Raw genomic sequence first — 25,363 nt, forward strand, 5'->3', positions numbered from 1 at the left:
GCTCTGGGGAGGAGTAGAGTAACAGTGCATAAAACACTATTAAGCTTCTATAAAGAGAAAGACTTCTATTTATAGGAAAAAGTGAGCCTCTAACCAAGCAAACTGATTCTAGAATTTTCCAGATCAATTTGGTCAATTTTTGACCATTCAGTTCAGCTTACTTTTTGGAACTAGACTTGAATTAGGAGAGAGGAGAGATGAAATATCTCATTATTTGAGAGTTTAAAACTCCACCACATATGTGAAATAGGCGCCTCCTTCATGAGGGGGAATTCCCACTCTGAGGTGTCAAAAATTCATTTTTTTAGTATTTTCTTTGGTTCTCAGTCCACTCTTCATCTTATGTGAGTATTTACTCATTTTTGGGAGAGATTTTCTTTATTTCTTCAATTTATCCCCTCCCTACATTTGGATTAATCTTATTGGTCCATAGGAACCTTAATCTAAAATTTTCAGAAAATCTTGACCCTTAGACTAAGGTCTTTTGAACAGATTATAATTTATTTTTAATGCACCTTCTGAAATTCTTTTTGAACTTCTATTTCAGAGGAATTTATTTTAAAAAGAAGATATATTTTTTCATCCAAAAATATCTAAAAACTGAATAACCTCTCTCTAGAATATTTTCTCTCTCTAAGCCAAAATAGGTAGAAACAAGATCTTTTATTATTCTGAAGAGGGGATTGATTACAGGGAAAGATACTAGACATCTTGAGGGCTAGGGAGGAATCTTACACCATTCTACGTATCTTGGATAGTCCTTTGGAGAATCGGCTGCAACCTTATACTTAAGACTTTAGCTAAGATATTATATGCAGATCGAAGGAGGGTGATGGGCCTCTATTGCTTGATGTCAATCTTGTCTCCATCCTTGGGGATAAGGTGAATCAGCCCCTCCGTGAGATATGGAGGCATCATACCCGACAACCACATTTCTTGAAGGGCAATAGTGATAGCATCTCCAATATGATCCCAAAAAAGAATAAAGAAGGCGGGAGAAAGACCATCCTCCCCTGGGCATGAACCACTAGAAAGAGCATGCAGTGCGTGAAGGAATTCATCCTTCGAGAAAGGGGCATCCAAGGAAGAACACATAGCATCTATAATGAGCATGGGCATACACTCCCAAACTTTCTTCCATGCCACATCTCTCTGAGGAGAGGGCACCTCTGCAGTCAACAAAGACCGATAAAAATCTGAAGAATACCCCTCACCTTATCAGGCTCAATCGAACCTCACCCTGTGAATCCTACAAGTACCTCACAGAATCCCTGCTATATGGGAAGGCCTGTGTGCTGAAAAAAACTCTTTGTTGCATCTACCACCCATCTAAGTCCAAAAAGCCTCATTCGCATGAAAGGCGAACTCAGCCCTCCTGTCCATGGCCAACTGCAGCCCTGCTCTAACTGTGGTCAAGAGGTCTGTAATCCAAGATGCCTATGGATGCTTTTCATGTTCCCTCTAAAGAGCAGCAATTCTACGCCTAATAGCTCTCTCCTTGTCCCCAGAGCCTCCTTCTTCTTGGACAAGGCAGTGCTATGATAATGATGGCTGGTCCTCTCAAGAGCTAGCGCAATATTATGACGAGGATCATGACCGTCACAAGATCTCCATATCTCTTTGATCTCAAGGGAGATGTCAGCATCTAGATAAAGAGAGTCAGGGATACGGACACGGGGAGAGGCCAAACAAGCCCCAGGCTCCTTGAGAGACAAAATGACGGGGCAATGATCGGATTTGGTGGTGCCAGGCATAATAGCAATGGTGCCTCCTCTGTCCAAGGACCAATCATCCACATAAAACCTGTCAGACATGTGCAAAGATGCTCTCATCCAAGGACCAATCATCCACATAAAACCTGTCCAGACGTGCAAAGATGCTCTCATCCCCGCTCCTGCGGTTATGCCAACAAAAAGATAAGGAATTTGGCCTTCTCTGGAAGTCATCCTTAGTCTAGCAATCCCTGCCAAAAAAGGAAAGCGTGAACCTCTCCCATGAGGTTCGCTCTAAAGGGTGTAAACCCCCTTCACGTCCACTCTTCTTGTCAGAAATTGAAATCTCCTCCCACTATCCAATGATCAACCTGGGGAATGACATTTGTAATGGCGTCCCAAAAGGCCACCCTTTCACCTCTCACGTTAGGTGCATAGATATTCAAGATTCCCAATTTCTGACCCTCATGCATGATCAAGATCCACTGTGCTCTAGCAGGGATGATAACACCGTGCCCAATAACATGAGGCATAACAGATGCTGCCACTGAAATGCAAACACCCCCTCTAGTCCCAACTGTCGAGGACCAGAAGGTGTGTCCAGAAAGCATCTTACCAGTTTTGCCACACTGAGATCTATCCAATTTGTGTCCGTGCTACAAAAGTACATCCATAGACCCTCCTGTAACAACAAGGTGAAGCTGGTACTTCAGAAGGTGCTTCCTACCACGGGTGGGAAGCCCTCCAAGGCCCTGAACATTCCATGAGACGATTTTCATGGAAGAGAATTGGATTTGACCCCTGATCTAAGAAGACGATGGGCAGCCTGAGGACACCTCTCATAATGCTGGAGGATGGGAAAATCCACGGGGCAAAGTCCACTGACATGCCCTTGTCCGAGGCCCTGCACAGTACCTGCATATGTACGAGAAACCTGTTCGCCCTGCGGGGCATCAAGGGCCATGGCATCATGCTGAAAATCTTGCAATACATGATCCCCACTGCGCTAAACATCCTGCATATCGCCCCCTCCAAGTAGAGAGGACTCAACAAAATCATCTTGATCTGAGATATCATCTCTCTGCAAAGATGCATCAGCTGACACATCCCTCTGACTAGAAATATCATCTATCTGTACATGATCCGAGGAGGCCTTCCCATCAATCGCACCAGGGGGACGGGCGTGAGACAGCTCGCCACACTTGGTGGACTGAAGGACAGGGAGGAACCAAGGGAGGTGACGCCTGAGAAGCATGCTTACGAGGCCTCTTGCGACCTCGAGCCCGAGGGCAATCTCAAGCAAATTGACCCTGTTGGTGACAAACCCGGCACTGATCGGGTTTACCTGCAATCTCCATACGTTGCTTCAAAGGGCCACAAGGGCCCGGAAGCAAAACATAGTCATCAAAGAGCTCAATGTCACGGGCAAGAACCATGAGCCTGGAGACAGCATCCGCCGAGGCAATGACCACCTGGGCAGAAGATGTCGGCAAGGCGTGGACGGGGGGCACTTGAAGAACCAGCCCGAAGGCAGACCCGAGGGCCTCTAACATAGGCCAATATGCACGAGAAAGACCTGGGAATCTGAGAGTAATCGGGAAACAGGTCCGGTCTTCCTCAACAGGGTCAAAATAGCTGGAGTAGGGAAGAAAGAATATCTTCCTTGGGCCCAATGGCAAAGGGCTGCCCTTCAAAACCTCTAAGGGTGCGTCCTCAGAATCAAAATCCACTTGGAAGAAACCTCTTCCAAGCATATTGACATCTCGAAAGTGTGGAGTGAGGTCGGAGGGCAGAGCCGCCAGGACCCAATCCCGAGCCTGGAGACGGGACGGGTGAGATCCAAAGATTCTAGCAATGAGGGTTGTTTTGGAGTCTTTCTCTATTTCGGTGTAGAGGACCTCGAGCTCGGCTTCGGAAAAACAATGGTTTGCCTGGCCGAGGGAGAATGATAAGCCATGATGCTAATCGAAGAAAAAGGCCGACTTGAACCCGGATGAGGAGCAATCCGAACCAAGGGGAAGAGGCAGCCAAGGAAGCGGAGGAAAGGAAGAGAGGGTGGAAAAGGGCAGAAAAGAGAAAATAAAATAAAAGGAAGAAAAAAGAAGAAAAAGAAAAAGAAGAGAGAGAGAGAGAGAGAGAGAGAGAGAGAGAGAGAGAGAGAGAGAGAGAAGAAAAAAGAAAAAAGAAAAGAAAAGAGAAGAAAAAAGAAAAGAAGAAAAAGAAAAGAAAAGAAAAGAAAAAAGAAGAAAAGAAGAAAGAAGAAAAAGAAAAGAAAAAACAAGAAAAAGAAGAAGAAAAGAAAAGAAAAAAGAAGAAAAGAAGAAACAATGAGAAAAAAGAAAAGAAAAAGAAGAAGAAAGAAAAAAGAGAAAAGAAAAAGAAGAAAAAAGAAAAAAAACCAGGTGAAGAAGGGCGGGGGAAGGGCAGCGTAGCAAAGGCTGCGCAGAATGGAGGAGGCGGAGGAAGGAGGGGAGGCGGCAGGTGAGAAAGGGCTAGGGAAGGCCAGCGCAGCAAGTCTACGCAGAAAGGAGGAGGCGGAGGAAGGAGGGGAGGCGAACAAGGAGAGCAAGAGGGGATGGGGCGCAGACAGGAGACAGCAGTGGGAGGAAGAGGGGCGGGCAGAAACAGGGGCGAACAACGGGAGAGGAAGGAGGGGGGGCAGAGGAAGGAAGGGGGGCGACACAGATGACAGAGGCGGAGGATCGGGGAGCTTGCAGGTCTTCAGCACACTGTTTACTTTTTTTCTGAGGAGATTATTCTCCGTTCGGTCGTGGCAATCTTGTATGGAGAGTAGTAAGCTGTGAGGTAAACGGCTGAACTCTGGCAAGTGCAAGGGGATGGGGAAAAGAAGTTCCTCCCAAGTAGCACTCTTGCCTCTGGTGCAACTGTAGAGTCCGAGGTATCCGTCGGAGAATATGAAATATGTTAGAAGATGAAATATGATTTGCTTAAGCATAAATACAAAGCTAAGTATAAAATGAGAGATGGTGCCACCTTAGCAATACAAGAAAATGAAGATATTAATATGCTGATGTTTTGCTTGAGCATAGACACATCTAAATAAAAATAACAGCAGTTTCTGCACAATGAGAGATAATGCCACCTTAGCAATACTGGGAGAGCTTGCAGTGTGGCAATCACCTTGGTATACTGTTCGGGAACTTAGATGCATGCACATGTGAGTTTGTGCTTTTTTAAAAACAACGCAAATGAAATTTTGTGGGCAATGCAGGTGAGATTAGCCCAAGAGTTTCTGAAGTCAACTGTTGGGGGAATATTGGTGGACGTCAGCTGTGGCAGTGGACTCTTCTCTCGTCGCTTTGCAAAGTCTAATGCTTATTCTGCTGTTATTGCATCCGATTTCTCAGAAAATATGCTTCGCCAATGCTACGAACTTATAACACAAGATCAAGCTCTTGACAAAGCGTATATATCTTTTTCACTCGGGTTCTTCCCTCTACGTTTGATCAATAAGAGAGTGCAATTAATCAGAAGAAGTGCTTTTTACCCACCATTAAACAACATGCAGGAGTTGTTTTGTGGAACATGACCTTACTTTTGTGTTGTTTGCCATCTGGTACTCTACAAGGAAACCCCTGTTTTTAAGTTGGTAAAATGAAGGGTTAATGCTATGAAATAATCCTGCTAAGTATTTGTTTACATCAATACTGTGTCTGCCATTGTATTCTCTGTCCTTTAGTGTTTATCAAAGATTTCTCAAAGGAATCTAAATAATATCGTTCACAAGCAGAAGTGAAGTGGCTCCAAAAAGGAAACATAGATAGGTCTGACTCTTCTTTGCAGTAATGTCAACAAAGGCATCTTCAGGGAGGGTTAGTAAAGGCATGTGGCTCTGATGCTTTGTTGTAAGTCAAAAAGAAAAAAATCTCGATTAACAACTATAACTCTGATTTTTCACCGCTACTGAGTCTTTGTGGGGGATTCATATCCCCTTGAAGCTTATTATCCTCTGTTTTTGTTTTACCTCTGTTTCTGGTAAGCCAGAACACCAAATACCTATGTCGTTCTTTACTGTTTACTCCAAATCTATCCAAAACCCTCCAAGCTTACAATCAAGTCCTGCCATCTTAATGCAAATGAACTGGACTGCTTACAATCTCTTAAAGTGATTGTGGAACAAATAAGAATGGCCAAGTGAGCAAATTACCTGTTATGTGAAGAGCTGGATGTATTTTCCATCCTGTCATACTGCAGCTCTGATTATGTTTTGCAGCACATGCTACAGTGCCTTGAAATGGAAACCTTGCAAATTACCTGCCTTTATATGGAGAGCTGGATGCATTTTCCATCCTTTATATGGAGAGCTCCGAGTATTCTTGCAACACATGCTACAGTGCCCTGGACCCAATATGATGAAATGGAAACCTTACCTTATTTTGTACCACTGTATCATTAGTGTGCGATAATAACTCAGATGTCTCGGCAGCTCTACACGTAATAGTGCAATAAGGAGTTGTTTACCTTTTGGCATGAAGGGCAAATTGCTGAAGCATAGCCCCATAAATTTATGGATGGTAAAAGTTCTTTTTGGCGCTGTGATGTGTCGTGACAAGTCCCCTATAGCAACAATTGTCGTGCGGAACTTACCTTGCCTTCAAGCTTGGGTCTCTTGAAGCCATCCAAGCTTGACTAGTGGTTTCCAACTCCTCTCCTTCAAGCTCTCTCTTCCATCCACACGACTTGTGTGAGTTGATATGTGCGTTGGATGCACAATAGAAGATTTCTATTGCCTTGGTGAATCTCTGGAGATTCCCCTTATCTCTGGAAAAGCATGCTGTTGTGCATACACTGCACAGATGCCCGAGGTCAAGGGCACCCCGGCAGCAGTAGGACACTGGCAGTCTCAAATTTCTGGAAGAGGCTCTAGGACAATTTTGGATCTCGTAAGATCACCCACTTTTTGTGGTTGCTGGCCCATCAAAGTTTGGCGGTTGGCACATGGTTGTCCATTGGTGATAGACTAGCAGCATGTCCGTGATGTGGCCATCCCCAAGAGTCTCAACGACATTGTCTTTGGGATTTCCTGAAGGCTCAATAGGTTTGGCAACGGATTCTCCGCATCTTCACTATGGACATGACCTCTCCCATATTATTACTTGGGGTACTGTCGCTTGGGCCACTGAGGCTGAGGTGGTCATGGGTTAGTATTTTTGCTTGAGAAAAACTTTAGAATTATTAATTTTGTTACCAAATAGATTCTCAAGCTTTTCCCATACCTCTTTTGCTGTTTTGTCCAAATCAAGATGATGGATGAGATTGTCTGCAAGACCAAGGCTGATGTGAGCAAGTGCCTTGTCATTACGCTTGTTTCAGGACTTCCGCAGGTGACTATAGTGTGCCTTTGGGTTTTTCTTCATTTCCTTTAACAATCCCCTAGACCTCATCTTGCATGAGAAGAAGTCTTATCTTTGTCTGCCAAGTACGGAAATTTACTCCACAACTTTTGTAGAGAAAGAAGCTTTTCCAAAGCTTTGGAAGAATCCATGATTGCTTAATAGATAGGATGGACTGTACTGCTCTTACTATGCAGGTGATGGAAAGATAGCTGCCGCTTGTAGTAGGTGAAGCATGCACTTACATGATTTGTTTGTAAGGCTTGAAGAAGTTTGCAAATCATCCTGAAGAACACATACGTAGTTGTGCAGCACCGGCGCAAAGCAGTACGGCTGCAAATCTGTATAGCTGGGAGATGGCGTAGATGTTGCAAGTGGCGAAGGCGCGAAGTTGGCCAAGTGGACGGCGCAATCAGGTGGAGCAGGCCTAGACCGTGCAGGTGCTGATCAACGCCGATGTTTGGCATGTGTATGCGCAACTTTGGTGGGTAGAGGAGGAGCCCTTGGCTCTAATACCATGTTGAAGTCTTGGAGCTCACATGGTGTGCAGGTAGGAGATTGTGCAGAGTGTTATAGCGACTCAAAGTGAGTGTGTGTGAGAGTAAAAGTACAAGAATGATTGGCACGAGTACTTCTTTGTTTGATATGACATGAAAGTACAAGGACCTTTTTAATAGACTTGGCTGAGCCTTATCTTTGGCTAAATTAAAGGCCTAAATCAAAGGAGATAATATCTACCTAAAAGTTGCTGACATCACTGCTTAGCTAAAGGCTTAAGAGGGTGTTCCCATGTATACACACGTACTCATAAGAGTAGGGCTATACAAGGGTTATTTAGGAGGAACACATACACACACATAAAGGGCGGACACAAGGAGGACTACGAAACCCAACAATTGTCTCCCCCACTCCTTGTATGAGATAGCCTTCTCCTTACAGAGCGGCGAGCAAGAGGAGAAGTGCATCCTTCCCCCTTATTTTGTTCTTGGATCCTCTCTCCATTCATGGAGGCGTGTTTGTATCTAGCCGTTGAGGTTGTTCTTTGTTAAGTGATAGAAGGGTCTGGTTTTTGGAAAAAAAAGTATGATGCTGTGTCATCGGCAAACTCTGAGTCAAGCAGCTCGTCTTGTGAGCGAATGGGAATACATAGCCCCTGCAACCCTATCTTTTGTGTAGAGAGAAAACTGCTCATAGCCACGGCAACAAAACAGGAAGAGAAAAGATGCCGGTGGGTAGCCTTGTAGGACCGAGCGAGAAAGCAGAAATTTGTCACCTCTGGCCCCGTGAATGAGAACTTGATTGTGCAAAGCCGAATAGAGCCCACGAATAGAGCCCAGAAACACCTCGAACCCACTCCTCTAGAAATCCCATCCGCACATCATCCCCTCCAGAAAGCCCTAATCCACCCTATCATAGGCTTTCTTGAAATCAAGATGGAGAACTATCAAATTCTGCTGTCGTAACCTGGCCGAAATGATCGCCTCCCAAAAAGTGAAGATGTTGTCCAGAATTCTTCGATCTTGAACAAAACTTGTCTGTGTGCCATGAATCAAATCAGGGAGAAAAGGCTGCAGTCGCCGGTTGATAGATTTGGCTAAGATTTTGTATGCAATCCCTATGTCACATGCACTCTGCACTCAGTGCATGGTAACAAACTGGCTCATCATCAGCAGTGCAACAGTTGTACATTATTAGAACCCAGTAGGATGATATTTGTCATATGCCGTGACCTCATTGTATATCCTCAGTCCACGATAGGCACGAGCTATGTAGGTCATTCCTTAGCCTTAGCGGGTCAGTCAGTCAATCAGTCAATTCCCTTAACCCACTTGGAGAGAATCATTCATGTATGTAGAGTCAATAGAAGCCTTAGGGTTTGCATCAGAAAGCACTCTGCATTTTGCATAATATGCATTCATATGCCTGTGCATCATTTAGGACATCACAGAAGCCTTAGGAAATTTACTAGGATTTATCTGGTATTTTTCCAATATTTTATGGTATTTATTTAGCATTTAATGTCATTTATCAATATAAACTTTATTAAATAAATGACCAGCCAACTTGACCAGCCCCTAGTTGGTATAAATAGGCTTGCATAGGGCTTAGACATTCATTCAATCTTCAGTGAGCTAGGCACCTTCCTCCTCAGCACTAGGAGCATTCCCCGCCTTCAGCCTAGACTGGTTCCTGCCCTTCTAGGTTTGTGTTGTGCTTCAGCCTTCTTGCAGTCCCCTTAAGCAGCCCACAGGTCCACAGTCATCAGGCGCAGCCCTTCTTGCAGTCCATTCAGCCTACAGTAGCTCCACAGTTCAGGCGCATCCATCTTTGCCTAACACACAGTTCAAACCTTCAGCCATCTGCTCGGCCCTTAGGCGTCTGCATACAGCACACAGCCAGCCCCAGGACAGTAGATTATGTAACTCATGGTGGGAGTGCCCGGGGGACTAGGGCCTTTTACACACTTGTTGATACCATCAATGCATATTAAAACACTTAAACATGGCCACAGCCTTAACACATATCCATCATCTTTTTGCATAAAACATAAAAGCTGGACAAAACATCCACAAATGCTGAAAATGGAGCTTGCACACGTGACACCGCATAGAGGCCGGAATGGGCCGACCCCCCCCCTTGGAGTATTTTATTACCCAAGGAGAATAATATCATGTACAAGCTTTGAGGGCCTTACTCTCCCCACGGGAGATGCTGGATTACCCCTATACAAATGCCATAACACAGCCCAACACAAGGCTACCAAGCCGGAACATAGGCTGTAGAAATGCCGAGCCAACAATATAATCCATATACCTCGGTGTGGGTACTGATTCTTCCCCAAAAACCACGGGTCTTCATGCAATAGAGCTGGTACAGCAAGTACAACTCTCCATTCAGCCAGTACAGCATGTACAATGGCTGGTACAGCAAGTATAGTGGTTGGTACAGCCGGTACGGTGGCTGGTACAGTAGGTGCAGCAAGTACAAATGCTGGTATAGTAGGTACAATGACTAGTACAGCCGGTACAGTGGCTGGTACAGCCGGTACGGTGGCTGGTATAGCAGGTACAACAAGTACAAATGCTGGTACAACAAGTACAATGGCTAGAAATCATAATAAATGATTAAATTCCCTTGCCTTCAGTATTTCTTCGCGATGGAAGCCTCCAAAACAGTCCCCAACAGCCGGTATTCTTCATGGGCAGCCTTCAAGAGAGAGAGAAAGAGAGTGGCCATCATTAGGGCAGCCTTCAACGGTGGTAGAGGCTAGTGTGCAGCAAGAGAGCCTTCATTAATGAAGAGAGAGGGCTCCAATTTATAGATTTGGGCCTCCCATGAGCTAAAATGGCAAGAGAAGGCTACGATGACAAGTGGAGAGCCACACAATAGCTGAAGTGACAAGTGTGAGGCCACTTGTCTCACTTTGATCCACTTTCTAACAAATGTCAGGCCACTTGTCTCACTTTGGTCCACCTCCTTGCCACATGTCCCAATCTAAGAGATGGGTCCTTCCATAAACTTTATCTCTAAAAATATCCCAACTGGTAGACATTCTGTCATAGGCACTTTGCCAACTCTTGGTATCTGCTCCAGATGTAATGACGCGAACAGAATTTCCATCGGAGTGGGCCAAAAATAGCAACTCTCCTAAATTTTAGGAGTGTGGTCCTTTGTATTCTAGGATAATCCCCCATTCCCAAAGCTTGTACTTTCCAAATATTTAAACATCGTGGAGTCCACCAGACCCCTTTCAAACTGGGAAATGTCCAGGGTGGTGACATCCTCCCTAACTTCTTAAAAGTTGTCCGCAACTTTAAGCTTCAAGCCATATATTCAAGATATAATCATGTCCCATCGATTGGGCGAGACGAGACAGTCTCAAAAATCCAATATAACTGAAGAATCCATGTCCCAAAGAAATGGGCGAGACTAAATAAGTCTCCATAATACCAATATCAAAATCATGTCCCAAGATAAATGGGCGAGCAAAAACATTAGTACATGATCGGTCTGAAAGATGAGTTCTATGGACTCAGACAGAACGGATCCCCAGTGCTTCAGTTTTCTGAAAAGGTTATTACTTTAGCACAATAGTTAGGGCTATCTGCGCAGGCCAAGATGGAGCAATTCATTCGTGGATTGGATCCTAACATTCGGTTCACAATTCGTAACTTTGAACCCAGTACATATGACATGACCGGGCTTTGACTCTCACTCAAAATGAAGAAATGAAGATGAACGGAGGCAAGCCCAAGCAGTCATCATAGTCCAGTACCAAACCCCAACAGGGGAAGGGTAATTCGTCTTCTAAAGACACTAAGACAAACACCAGTCCTAGCTCTAGTTCAGGGGGTAGAATCCAAGCCTAAGAAGATCCCTGAGGAAAAGGCTCAAGCAAGCATCACTAGAGGCTATCTTCCTCCAGAGGAGCAAAGATAGTATCAATCAGAAAACCGATGTTTTTTCTGTCATACCATTGGGCATGGTAAGAAGGATTGTCCAAAAAGGCAAGCGGAGCAAGCCTCCAAAGAGCCTTATGCCACAATTGCCGCAGTATCCCCCGCTCCTCCAGACCCACCTGCTACCACCAATGCGGTTCAGATCTTACCTTCTATGCATCCCATGCCATCCGTGGTACTTGATGCTAAGCAGGAGGGTGAGACAACAACACAGAAAAGCCTAATCCGAGCTTATGACTCTGCCAAGGGCCGACATCATAATCCTTTTTGACATGAGTAGTTCTCCATCTCTCCCCAGTTGGCTACCAACATGAGTTGTACCTTAGTGCCCTATCATTTGGAGGTAGACGGGTTTACACCTGGTCTCCGCACCCACATATCTCAACAGGCACAGCAGTTTTCTTTTCAAGTTCAAAAGGCCTCATTCCAGCAAGATTTCATTGTCTCTCCTCTTTTGGGATGTGACATGATCTTAGGAATCCAGTGGTTTCGTCAGTATGATCCTATTCCCAATTGGAGGCAGGACACCTTTATCATCTCTAAAGGTTTTCCTGATCCGGTCATGATTCGGGGGGGTAGAAGCATTATTGGCGTTCCTATGATTTCTCACCTCCAGACCCGACGAGCTATGTGCAAGGGAGCAGAAGGAGCATTGATTTATACTCAGACAGCTTCTATCTCATCGATAACCGATGTCTCATCATCTTCGGTCCCTCAGCTGCTGGCAGATCTCCTTTCTCATTCAGACATTTTTAAGAATGATCTCCCACCCAGTATCCCACAGCTAGCAGAACCTCCTAGCAAGTTTCCCTCGTCTTTCCAAGACTTTCATGGGCAAGCTAGAACAACAGTCAGTTCGCAAACATTTGAAACATGTTCCTTATGGATGCATTTTCACAGTCATCACAGACCACGAAGCACTTCAGTGGCTCCCGACGATGCCAAGTGCCCAGTGGAATGATCAGCATACTAGACAAGGTCAGCTCTTCCACCAGGTTGGAGGAATGATCAAGTACATCCCTGGTCAGCATAACCCAATAGTAGATGTTCGTAGTAGAAAGACCAGCATCCAGACGAGTCAGGAGTCTACCATTCTCAACATCACTAGAAAAGACTTAGCAAGCATAGAAGATCAGTATGTCAATTCCGCAGAGTTTGGTACTCAACCCAGTTTGGCCCTCAATTTTGAGCCTCGCCTTTATTCAGTTCACAGACAAGTAAATAAGTTTAGATGAGATATCCACTTCAAGAAATGGGTTTGGGTCTATTTGCATACATTCCGTAGTTTTGGCCCTTTTCCAATAGTCAAAAAGTTAAGGGATGTCTCCATGAAGTTAAAGTTGCCTACTAGTTGGACAATGCATGATGTTTTCCATGTTTCTTGGCTAAAACCATATGTTGGTCCAGAAGTGTTTGATGTTTCAGATGAACAGCAGCCAAACTGTTCCATCCTATACCTAAAAAAAGACCGGTGCGTCATCCTCCCCCAGGCCCACAATGTGTAGAGGCATCAATCTACACAACCTCTCACTAGTGCCCCTTAGATGTTGCGTAAGCACCTGTCTATCCTCTGTGAGGCTTTTAAGCCTCTTCCAATCCAGCACTGTGGGGAAGGAGTCTCTGAGTGAGCCCACTGAATATGCATAGCTACTCCCAGAGGTCTATCATACTCATCCAAGATCAAGTCATTCCACAAAATGGGTTGTTTTTTAGCCGCCTCAGCTGACCGCAGAGGTATGCGTACCAAGAACCTCATTATGCAATCCCAAGCCTGTAGAAGGGATCTAACCAAAGGGGAAGATGGGGGCCGATGCTCTGTCTCTGAAAAGATAAAGTGTGGGTTGTATAGCTACCTCTCCTAATTGGAGTACACTTCGAACATGTTCCATGAGAAAGTCGTTACATGTTGTACCAACCAATTATTACTGCCTTATAGACTTATAAGAATATACGTACTCATGTCCTTTAAGAATGTTTTTATCATACAATCTGTACTAGCTATAAATTTTAAGAAAATTACTGTCCTTTATAATTATTAAGTTATTAAAGTATAATTATTATCCAATAATTGCACACCAACCCTGTGAATCAAACGTGAGCTTGTAGGCATGAGCTTATAAACGTGAGCTTGTGGAGACGTGAACTTGGACATGTGAACCTGCAGATGTGAGCTTGGACACATGAGTCTGGAGACGTGAACTTAGAGACATGAGCCCAACAAAAAAAAAAACCCAAGGTTCAAAAAACCAAAAACTCAAAACTCAAGGAAAAAAACCTATTTTTTGTGTTATAAGAAAAAAAAACATTTGGTTATACCTTGACTAAAACAGATATGTCTAAAATCAATATCAAACCTACTTCAAAAAGCACTAGAGAGAATTCAGAGAAACCCTTAATACAAACCTTATCTGGACTAATTGTTGGAAACGACAATGTAGTCGACTATAGTGCATCAAACCCCAATTTCTTAAACCCACCCAATCTTCGATCCCAACAAACAACTAGCATAGTGCTTCTCTCTTTTAAGAAGGCAAAACTCCTTTCGATCCACCTCAACAAGCAAGGAGCTTTGGGATGAGCTGAGCTAGCTAGACACAAATGTGAGTGGAGGAACAACATAATACTTGAAAACAAGCACCGCCCACGATCCTCCGAACCCTAGATTCACCAATTGGCTTTGTAAACAGTGCTATATACTTCATTAAAGGGCATTAAACCACCCTCTTTTTGGGCGAAGCTCTAGTGAAGGAGTGGGAGTAGGACCAAGAATCTCAAGGTTCGCTCCCTCAAGAAGTGGTTAAACCATATCGGACACCACAACGTTTCAAACATTTGGTGTCGATCCTGAGTTGGGTTTATCCCAAGTAGACCATGACCAACGAGCAAGTGGGACACATCTCTTTTGTTGTACCATTAGGGATGAGTGTTCCTCAAAACACATAATAGTAAGCACACACAAGTGCAAGCAGGAGTCTCACTTTCCACAGGCGCTCATTATAGAAGCTTCTACACCATAGAACCAAGTTCTAGTTCTTCTTCACTTGGACGTGGAATATAGAATATGGGTAAGGGTAAAGAGCTAATGTTCAAGAGTACCTCAAACCAAAGGCATCCACAAGGGCATTCACATAACGTGTCCTTGGCCGCCGCGCGCCGGCAACAAGCATGTGACCTCAAAGCCAGGTTTGTATTGATGTTTTCCAGTGCTATTTAAAACCACACACCCAACCCCATGGGGCAAGAAATCCCAAACCCTGAAACATAGGGTTTTATGCACCCACTCCCTTATGTTTCATCACCCTGTGAATACTCAATACGTACAAGATATGATGAGGATAGCATTTGAAATGGGAAGGGAGATTGCCACAAACTTAGCACCTAGAAGCTCATTAGAGTTGGGTAAAACAAAGCCAATCCACATTGAGAGAGAAAGAAAGAAAGAAAGAAAGATATATTAACGTCTACGAGAGGCCAAAGTCGGCCTATGAGACAAAAAATAATACAACTGTGTTCCTCGGTCATCGAAAGAAAAGGAAAAGAAAGAAAAGAAAAAGTGTGCATGTGTCTGGATACAACTGTGAATCATCATGGATCGATGGAGCCCATATACAAACAATATAAAGGGGGGTGGGGATGTGGATGGAGTGCTAAGGCAAGATGCATCTCTATATGCTGAAGGGGTAGTACAAGCATGCTATGCAGATCTATGTCTAACTCCATCCAGTGCCATAAGAGGGATATAAGATATCATACATCGCCGATGCTGAGGCTGTGAGTGGCGTGAACATGTACCCTAAGTCTGAATGAAAGCGAGCTAGCCTCTCCTGTGTCTCCATCTGGTGTCTCATCCGGATAGCTGCTATCTCTCGGTGACGGAGTCGGGGTGCTCTGTGTCCAGTCTGTCTAGGTCTCCTCCTGGCTCTCAATTCCTCTGCTCTCTATGCAGTCACCCCACGTTGTACATCAGCCGGCACTGGCATAGCTCTCTGGAAGAAATCTGTGAGTTGGGACTGTCTCCCACCCCTAGTGGGAGCGGGTGTCTGGAGGAGTCTCTCTCGAGAACTATGAAGCTCTCGTAGTAGTCTGCCAAGCTGTCGCTGGTCCGAGGCCGCCATCAACTGATGTAGTGAAGAGTGCTCCTCAAACAATCCTGCATAACTATCTCTGACCCCCTGGTGGGCTCTACATCTACATATAAAGTGATCCTCAGTCTCCACCTCCTCGCGGCGCAATCTGCATATCCACTCGGCTCTGGGAACCCGTGCTGCTCTCCCAGCCTCTATCTCTAGCTGATGTGATGAGACTCGTAGCTGTCCAATAGCAACGCGAGAGCTGTGTGGCATGTATACATCCATATACCGCGGTCGCTGTATAAACCCATCCCCTGAGAGAGAGAGAGAGAGAGAGAGAGAGAGAGAGAGAGAGAGAGAGAGAGAGATGATGATGACCAAATCTGATGGAACTAGAGATCTCATTTAGTATCTAGAGAAGTTTGATCAAATTTGTGAGGCCATGGGAGGATTGATGATCCCACGTTCATTCAAAAGTAGGCCAGTAGTTTAGGTCTCTTAACCCAAGGCCGGGGTCTTGAGACACACATTCATCGTGGGATTCTCACCCAATGGAGCTAGATAAGAGTCCCATCACATAGATCTATAACCTCAAGCAAGACGAAAGTGAAACAATGCGAGACTATATTGTTAGAACCAAGTATCTCCACATAAGATGCAACCCTTGCGAGAGACTAGATGACTTATCTCTTATTGATCGAGTTATGATTGATCTTAAGAGCAAGAGGCCTTTTGAACATCTCTATAGGTTTAGACACTATATCTTTGATGAGTGTTGCCCGCAGGAGGCAATAGACCTAGTAGAAAATCTCCAAGATAAGGATGTAGAAGTCATCCTCCCAAACCAAGAGATAGGGGACATATCATCCAAAGCCTCAATAGCTAAGGATGCCCCACCAAATTTAGCTAGAGTCCTAGCCAAAGACATGAACATGGATGATGAGTTGGAAGAAAATCTTCTTAATCATTTAGGCTAGCATTATCTGACAATCATCTTACAAAGCAACACCTTACACTGCATCTCTGGGTCTGTGATGTTCAATCCCCCCTCTTGCGCCTCATGGGCTTTAGCCTCATTTTGGGCTTGTTGTTTATTTTTCTCTGTCTTGTTTCTCTAGCCCTTTCTTGTGTTCGTGGGGATTAGGGGTCCATAGTACTTTTTGAGCTTTCTCCCATTGATGTATTCTTTGATTTCGACACCATCAAGCATCTCAATTCTTACCGAGCCTTCTTGAGTGATCTCCACGACTCTCAATGGTCCCAGATTCTAATATTTTAACTTTTTCTTTTTGTTGGAACAACTTGAAAAAGGAAGCCTAGACTATTACTGATGTGAGTGATATTCTCTCTTTTTGTTGTGGCACATCAAATTGGCACTTCTCGCATTCTTTGACAAATTCTATGGCATTACCAAACAATGTTGGCCACTATAATCATGCTTGGAAAACCTTGCGACAAATTACCTAGCGAGCAAAATGTTCTCGTGTTATTCCATAGTGTGCTTCTTCTAAGACATTCACAAATTCATCCTCTCGTATGAATCTCCTTAGCACATCATCTTTACCGAGCTGATGTAGTTCTCTTGTTATCAATTGGTAAGATATAGCTAGCTTGATAAGCTGCCGCACCTTTTATTTATTCAATGGGCAATCTTGCGGAAAACCATAAGCAAGCTATTGTGATATTTCATTGCTCCATTTAGGTACAAATCCAACTTGAATAACAAACATCTAGAAGATCATGATCTTTATTTAATGGGCGAACTTGTAGAAAACCATAAGCAAGATACTTGGATATTTCATCGCTCCATTTAGTATCAAATCCAACTTGAATAACAAGCATCTGGAAGACCATCATCTTTATTCAATGGGCTATCTTGTGGAAAACTGTAAGCAAGGTATTGTGATATTTCATTGCTCCATTCAGGTACCAAATTCAACATGAATAAAGGAGCATGTGGAAGATCATCATCAATGCCAGCGGGTTCACCATTAGTAATTCGTGACAAATGGTTACTTTAAACATTTTGAGATCCTTTTCTTACAGTGACTGTAAAGTCGAATTCCAAGAGTAAAAGCAACTTGCATGTGATGTGTCCTATTGTGCCAAGGCTAATGGTCCACAAAGAAAATAAACTTATGAGCCAAAAGATAATGATGATATTTCTTCACAGCGTATACCATGACCAATCCTTCTATTTTTGTGGTGATATAGTTTATTTCATCATCATTGAGTTGTCTGCTCGCAAAACAAACAAGGTAGTCCAACTTGTATTTTCTTGGTTGTGCCAACACACATCCAAATGTCAAATTTGAAGCATCAATGTGTACATGAAAGATCAAGTCGGAGTTGGTTGGTCTCAAGATAGACACATGAAAGATCAAGTCCCGATTGGGTGGTCTGAAGTTAGGTGCACTGTCTAGTGCATTCTTAAGTTCATCATATGCTTTTTGACATTCTTCCGTCCATTCAAAGACTATTAATAGTCGATATAATAGCCTTGCAATTTCGGCATAGAATATAATCGATCTTCGATAATATCCAACCTGACCCATAAATCTTTGTACTTCTATGTAGTTTTTTGGGGATGGTAATTCCAAAATAAGTTTGATTTTATTTCCAGCCATGAAAATGCCATTCTTGGAGTTGCCGAGTTCTTTGGGTTTATTTGATAAGGGCTTTGCCTAGTGGTTGGGGACCCTAGGAATGGTATGTTACTCTACTTCTACCAGACTACCCTTTCATATCCGTGTACTTCCAAGAAAAGTAATTGTTGAATTCCTTCAAGAGTTAAACCAATGCAAACCAATGCTTTGTCTTCATCCAAGGTCAAGTGTCTAGCAATGAAAACTGGTTTGGGATCCTCACCAGGTTTTGCTATGTCAATTTCTTTAGCCTTAGCAAGGCCATGATATGATACACTTTCTTGTCTCTCTAAGACAAATCACAATTCTCTCATCAGTCGTATATGACTTGAAATCATCAAGAACTGGTCTTACATCTGACTCTTCGTCATCTGTTGCTTCTTTTTGAGCCATGATCCTATCTCAACCAATGAGAGCATGGATTGGTTTTCTTGGTAGAGCATCATTACACCTAGCCCGGTAGGGCTTTTGCTTCAACCATCTCCCGAGATGCAAACCTTTTGGCTGTCTTATTTTCTGAATTGTTTTCACTTGATGACACACTTTCTAGAATCATTACCAAAGGTTCCGACACCTAGCATAAATACTGAGGTTGAGGGGCCTAGGTTTGTTATGTCCTTCTTTATATGTGGTTCCTCTTGTTGGCATCACATCAATGGTGGTCAGCACATGCATCAGTCTTTGGTTCAATCATTGGTGCACACACTTCCACTAAAGTGGTTCAATTCGTTGTGTCGGATTCATTTCCAAGTAGGTTACCATCCATTGGATGCGTTTTCCATGTTTGTAGATCTACCACAATAATTTGGATATTCTCTCTCAAATAAAGATTTAATGCCGAATCATGCACTAACTTGGCTTCCCTCATGAAAGTTTTTTCCAAAAATGACAATATATGAGTGACAAGTCTAGTTGACACAAGAAGTTCATCGCCACAAATGTATGATTGTAATAGAACTTAAAGACTTTCATCTTTAGGTTTAGCAAAACTCCCATTGGTCTTGTTGATGTTCCATTTGCCATTTTTACAATTAGATTTGTTCGTTCTATTGTAGGTTTTTCCCATTATTTCTAGTATTTCTTGGTGATAATGCTCACTCCTACGCCTCCATCCAAGAGCGCAGTTGCGTGTTACGCATTTGGCATTTGTGGTGGATTGGAAATGTGGCATTAGTCTTATGGCTTTCATAGTAGTGAACTAGTTGATTCACTAGGATTTGAATAAATATGGGAACACTACCATCCTCCCTTGGTTGGAGTAGACCTTCAGTGTCTTGCTGAGGTATGTTCCCTTCTTGATCAACTCTTGGTTTTTAAAGAGTACCCTCTACCTAGTCCTAAACATCTTCCCACAATGTAGGGATGCTCATAGCATGTTAATCTGTGATGAAAGGAATGCCATAAGAGTGGCCATATCCCGTGGCACCCTTGTGCATATGCTCTTTTAGATTTTCTTACGGCAAAGATCCCAGCAGTGCTACACAATTTTCTTTGGTTCTTCCCTGATCATTTGGGTGTCCAATGGGTGTGCATGCCTTATCATCGCCGTACAATACACATACTTTTCAAACTTCAAAGGGGTAGCTCGGTTTTCATGACTCTGCAGGAACGTAGGAAAATATGAATACAAAGATAACATGCTTTTATTCTTAAAAAAAATTCAATATTCTTTTTCTTTTGATGGGCTTTTTGGGGAAAAAAGTGCAACAGTCTAAAAGCAAAAAATGTGCTGTCAAAATTTCCATCCATAATCAGAATTAGGTGTCCTCTTTTTTTTTCTAACAGGATTAGGTGTCCTCTTTTTTTTTTTGTGGCTCATGTTCTCTTCAATGCTTGGTCAATTCTCCACTTTCTTTTGTACTTTTTATTACATAATCCCAGGACAAAAAAACTATGTGCAATATGTTGAGCTTAAAAACATTAGCATTGTTCACTCCATAGTATTGGCCTCCAACATGCAAGGTTCTAATGGCAGGAATCTAGCGCTGGTAAGAGCAGATGTGGCAAGGCTTCCTTTTGCAACAGGAACAGTTGACGCTGTACATGCAGGTGCTGCTCTTCATTGTTGGCCTTCACCTTCAGCAGGGGTAAGCCTACAAGTCTGTCACATCTGATTCAATGTAAGCCTACAAGTCTGTCACATCTGATTCAATGTAAAATCTATGTGGTGTGGACATAACGAAGCGTGAACAACTACAACTTGATGTAGTTCAAGCTCAAGAATTTTTTCGTGAGTGTACCATAAGACAATGTGCTGTATCTTCTAGGATATTGTTTCGCAGTCAAACTGATAATAGGCAGAGATATGACATCAAGAAAGTTTAAAACTAGAAAGGCTGTCCTCTAAAGTTAACACTATTTCACATGAACATGCCATGCCTTAATTTTTCCCAGGATATTCCTTGAAGAATTTATTCCTTGATTTCTATGTGATGATGACTCGTGATGAAATTATGTGAAAGCGAGTCCCTCTATAGAAAAGTTGGAAGTGCATATCTGCTTTGCCTTCTCCTCAAACCACCTCCTGCATGGTGCTCAGATATATTGCTATTGGGAGGATGAACACCTTGAAGAATTGTTTTAGGCTTTTTCTTTTTCCAACTGGCCTTAGGCCCAAGATCCTCCCGTAGTCACTAATTTTCTACCGCCCGTAACGCTTAATTATCCACCCGTAGGCGATGCCACCGAGGAAGCACCAAGGGGGGTTTTGAACCTTGACATCTTGGTCCTAGGCAAACACCTTCACCACTTGAGCTATCACCTCATTGGCCGGATTGTTTAAGGCTTTTACTAAGATTAGGTTGGATACTTTCTTGTGATCAGTAGTCCTGGTTATAACTTAGTTTTTCTGAGAGCAGCCAGCCATGGAGGAACAACACCCGCACCCCCAACCCCCACCCCCTCCTCTTCCCTCTTTCTTTCATTTCTGTTGTTTTATTATCATGGACAGAGTTGTATCAAGCCTTTTGGAGGGGTTTTTTAACTAGAGAAGAATCTTTCTTGGGAAAAAGAAAACTTAGTTATCCAAGAAAGTCATCTTTATGGATCCAACTTTGTAATCAATTGCTCAAGTATTGTTGGAAAGTTTAGGCCATGGTCAGTGCCACTGTCCACGATGTAGACTTGGCCCATGAAGATGATCTAGAACTTCCTACACAGGATCCTTACCTCCCACGTCCATGTAGTCTCATCTGGCCCTCGTAATGCCACGACAGGATGTCCAAGAGTAAAGTCTTTCTACTCCATGTGTGTGGGATAACGGGATAATGGTCCAGTGTAGCGTGTAGCCTATTTGGTAGTGTGCCAAATCTAATCCTAGCCGTCTCTAAACAATCTGGCCTCCTAGGCTACCAGCCCAGTTGAATACGGAGATGCCGGGTGACCGGGCCAACCATGGCTACTCCTCATAGAGGGAGCCATACAAGCATGAGCTAGCCAATGCCTAGACAATACAATATGACGGTGGAGCATTGATATCCAACATTGTATGCTTCCCATTTACTTGCAGTTGTGTAAAAATTATTTTGTCCATGTAGAGCTTAAAGTGTGAATAGGTTCAGTCTTGTTGTTTTCAGTAGCTTTCTGAGTGTTTCTAACACTTTAATGAGGTCATCGAGCTGCTATTCAGATCACATTCATCGGAGGGGAGTTCCCTATTGCCTATGGATATCACTTGCTTGCGGAAAATACTTAATTGTGAAAGATGCTACTTGTTTTTCTCTTTCGAATGATTCAGATGCTTCCCTCACGAGTGGGGCCATTTCCCTTATGCGAAAATTACTCATCTCTGAATCGCTGTAAACAGAGGAAGACGTAGAGACAGCCAAACGTTTAATTGCATATTAATGACTATGGTGGCCCTCTGGGAGCTTGTGGTACATGCAAGCATCCAGGTGGGAGTGAAGACCATAATGGTGCTTGGAAGTTTTTTCAAGAGTGAGGACCATAATGGTGCTTGGAAGTTTTTTCAAGAGTTTCAACCTAAGCTACAGTGCCAAGGTTCAAAACAGAGGACCTAGTTACCACCACTTGAGCTTGAGCCTGCTGGTGTTGCTTGGAAGATTTTTGAAAACTTTCAAGATGTCAAGCATGATAGGCCCACTTCGGGTTCTTTATCTGATGTGTACCTCATAATTCTGCAAATACATTCCACCAGTCCCTTTGGTTGGCTTATATTCCCACACCAGCGTAGTCGGTCTTGGAGTGTGCTCTTGCACAAGTGTTTTTCTACAGGGACCTTTCATCATTGTAGAAATGTATCTGATTTTAGAATTGTTTGGTAAAGAACCAGACATTGATTCTTCAGTCCTTCACAAAAGGTTTTCACTTTGGAGACTCTGGATAGATGGAGGGTACCCAGTCAGATGGCAAGTACCTGGCTGAAAGGACTTCTAAAATATGTAAAGAAATGCATTCGGCCTTTAGACTTCAATTGTTAACAAGAAGTGTTGGAGGCAACCATTGGCAGCATGCTCCCCCCCATTCCCCCACCCCTCCTCTCCCCCCGAGTGGATCCTTTTGAGTGCCCACCCAAAGGCGGCTTGGTGTCCTGCCTGAAGGTGGTACAATTATGGCCGCAATGGCCCGGATGTGCCTCCAGGAAGCCTGTGGGGATTTGAACTGCAGAGCTCCCCCTTCCGTGTCACAAACCCACACCGTTAGGCTACGCGCACATGGTGGCAACATGCTTATTATGCAATTGCTTCTCTAAAAACCAGTTTTTGACACCTATTGGACCTGAGGGGGGATTCATCAGGGGGAATAGATATTAGTTTAGAAGCAGGGCCTTGTATCCCAACTTTGACCTATTGATGACCTTTGAAATGTTTTTTTAACTCAAGGTTGGTTGGTAAGTTGTACAAGTCCTTTTGTAATTTCTTTAATGTTTTCTTGGAATTTGTGGTTGGTTATCATACCTCCTACAAGATACACATGCTTTTATATTGCGTACCCTAAGCATCACCCCCACTCCTTGCTAAGCCCCCCAAACCCCCCCCCCCCCACCCCCCCTTTTCCTTGCTTCTATGTGCAACCCTCTCTACTGCCCCCTTCGCCCTGCCTCTCTTTTGTGCAATCTGCCTTCCAACGCTCCTCCCGCCCTTCACCCAACCGCCTGTGTGCAGGGTCCCGCCACCCCTCCCCCCCTTCTTTCCTCCCTCTCATAGTTGCCAGGCGTTTCATTAAACGTTTCTTTCATTTCCCAGACGTTTCAAAAACGTTTCATACAAAAAGGGAGGTACAGGCCCCAAAATTTATATACAAGTTTATAATATGTTAAAAATATGTTACCTTTTCTGTAAAACAATATTAAACATGCATCATTTACACATTTAAACATGTTTACAAGCTAAAACTAAAGAATCTAGGTGACCCAGTTATAGTGGGCACCCAACTGAGTCACTGACCAATTGGCATAAATAAACTGGCAACATCAAGAATCAAGATCTGGATTCCATCATCAATAATGGCAACTACTCAATAATGGCACTCAAAGGAATCACAAAAAATTTGAATCCTGAGCTGATACAAAAAAAAAAAGTAAACTTCAGTCTGAATACACAAAGTAAAGCATGCTGATAGATGCAATCATGCATGACAAACAATAAACTAGAGGAGCTTGATAGCCCCAAAGACTAGAGTCCTCAATCTGGAGTTTGGGCACTCAATCCTCAACATCCTCGATGTCCTCAGTAGTAGCCTCCTCAGTAGACTCAATGTCACTCTCAAAAGAGGACGATGCTGCCTCAGCTGCCGCACTCAGCTCAGCTACTGCATTGGTACTAGCACCTCCTAATAATGCTGGTGTAGATGCTCGTGTGCCATGAGTAGGTGCCATCAACTCCTCGTACAACATGGCATATATGTCGTGCTCCTCCTGAGAAATTTATGGGACATCTTTCATCTTCTCAATGTCGATGTTATCAACATTGACCTAGCGAGGCTCTATCGGATTGCTCGATTGGTCAATTAGGCGGGGATTGCAATGGCAATACACCAACCGCTCCAACTGAGCAGCAGACAACCTATTCCTCTTCTTTGTATGGAAGAGGGCCCATGTGCTCCAGTTCCTCTCAGCAAGACCCGAACTGCAATCCTGTGAGAGGACTCGAATGGCAAGGCATTTCTACCATTAAAATACAAAAACTTTGTAAGTATAATCATCATTGATCAATGTATTATGTAAATAACAGTCTTGGCTTTCAGAGTTGTACTCACCAAGTGAGGGCTACTGATGCCATACTTCTCCCACCATGAGACTAGCTGAAGCTGTCTCTCTCGCATGCATGCAGTCTATCTACCAAATGTGTGGCTCGCAATCCGATACACTAGCTGCTCATCCTCCAAGCATCTCATGAGCTCCACAACTCCTCCTATCCATTTCTGAATGTAATCTTGCTATCCATCTTCCAACTCTTCATTAACATATTGTGCCTCACCCCGCCAGAGAGGGTGCAATATGTGGGCAACCGCTTGGATTGGTCTATGGAACCAATCCCACCGGTCGTTCCAAACCTGTCAAATGTCCTCAACCCTAAAAATTAGCCATGAATGATCAAAGCTCTTACCTAAAGCCTACGATACAAGTTACAACAAGAAGGCAACTAGTTGGAAGTCCAAAATAGAGTACATGGCATGTTCAGTAGCTCTCATCTGTCAAGAGAGTGCATCGGTTAAGAGCCTCTACAATCCAGTCCATGAACTCGCACAAGAGTCCAAAAGTGCTGCCCTTCATGTCAGTGATGCGAAGAATACTATAGATTGGTTGAAGAGCACTCAACAAAGCCTGTGCCTCCTTCCACCAACCTTCTTGCATCACTTTGCGTACAAAAGCATGCCTTCGGGTGCTTATGGTCCTCGCAGCTCATCCACTCTCGCCAGACCACTGTGCGCATGAGTCCTTGTCAGACTCTCACTACCCTCTCAACCACAATGAACATATATGCAAACCTGGTTTCTGAGGGCTTCAAAAGCTCAAGGTCACTATTGGCACAAAACATTGCCAAGATCTTGGGCCTCTTGGTAACAAACTTCACTAAGCTATGCGCAATGTCAAAGATGTTAGCAATCCACCTAATCTTGGCAAGATCTTCAATGAGCAAGTCTAGGCTATGGGACGCACAT

General features: G+C 43.6%; 1 protein-coding gene across 10 annotated transcripts in view; it reads left to right on the plus strand.

Annotated features, from left to right (window-relative positions):
• The window catches only part of LOC147632902 (S-adenosyl-L-methionine-dependent methyltransferases superfamily protein), a 150,461-nt gene that overhangs the window by 95,941 nt on the left and 29,157 nt on the right, over positions 1-25,363 (plus strand). For all 10 annotated transcript variants that reach the window (XM_086807812.1, XM_086807811.1, XM_086807810.1 and 7 more), the window contains 2 exons: positions 4,945-5,138; positions 20,217-20,328. In XM_086807812.1, coding sequence (XP_086663938.1) covers positions 4,945-5,138; positions 20,217-20,328 — 306 coding nt within the window. The remainder of the gene's footprint in view (positions 1-4,944; positions 5,139-20,216; positions 20,329-25,363) is intronic.

This window comes from Cibotium barometz, chromosome 13, assembly GCF_041138505.1.
Source record: "Cibotium barometz isolate CiBa-2024 chromosome 13, ASM4113850v1, whole genome shotgun sequence".
Taxonomy (NCBI): domain Eukaryota; kingdom Viridiplantae; phylum Streptophyta; class Polypodiopsida; order Cyatheales; family Cibotiaceae; genus Cibotium; species Cibotium barometz.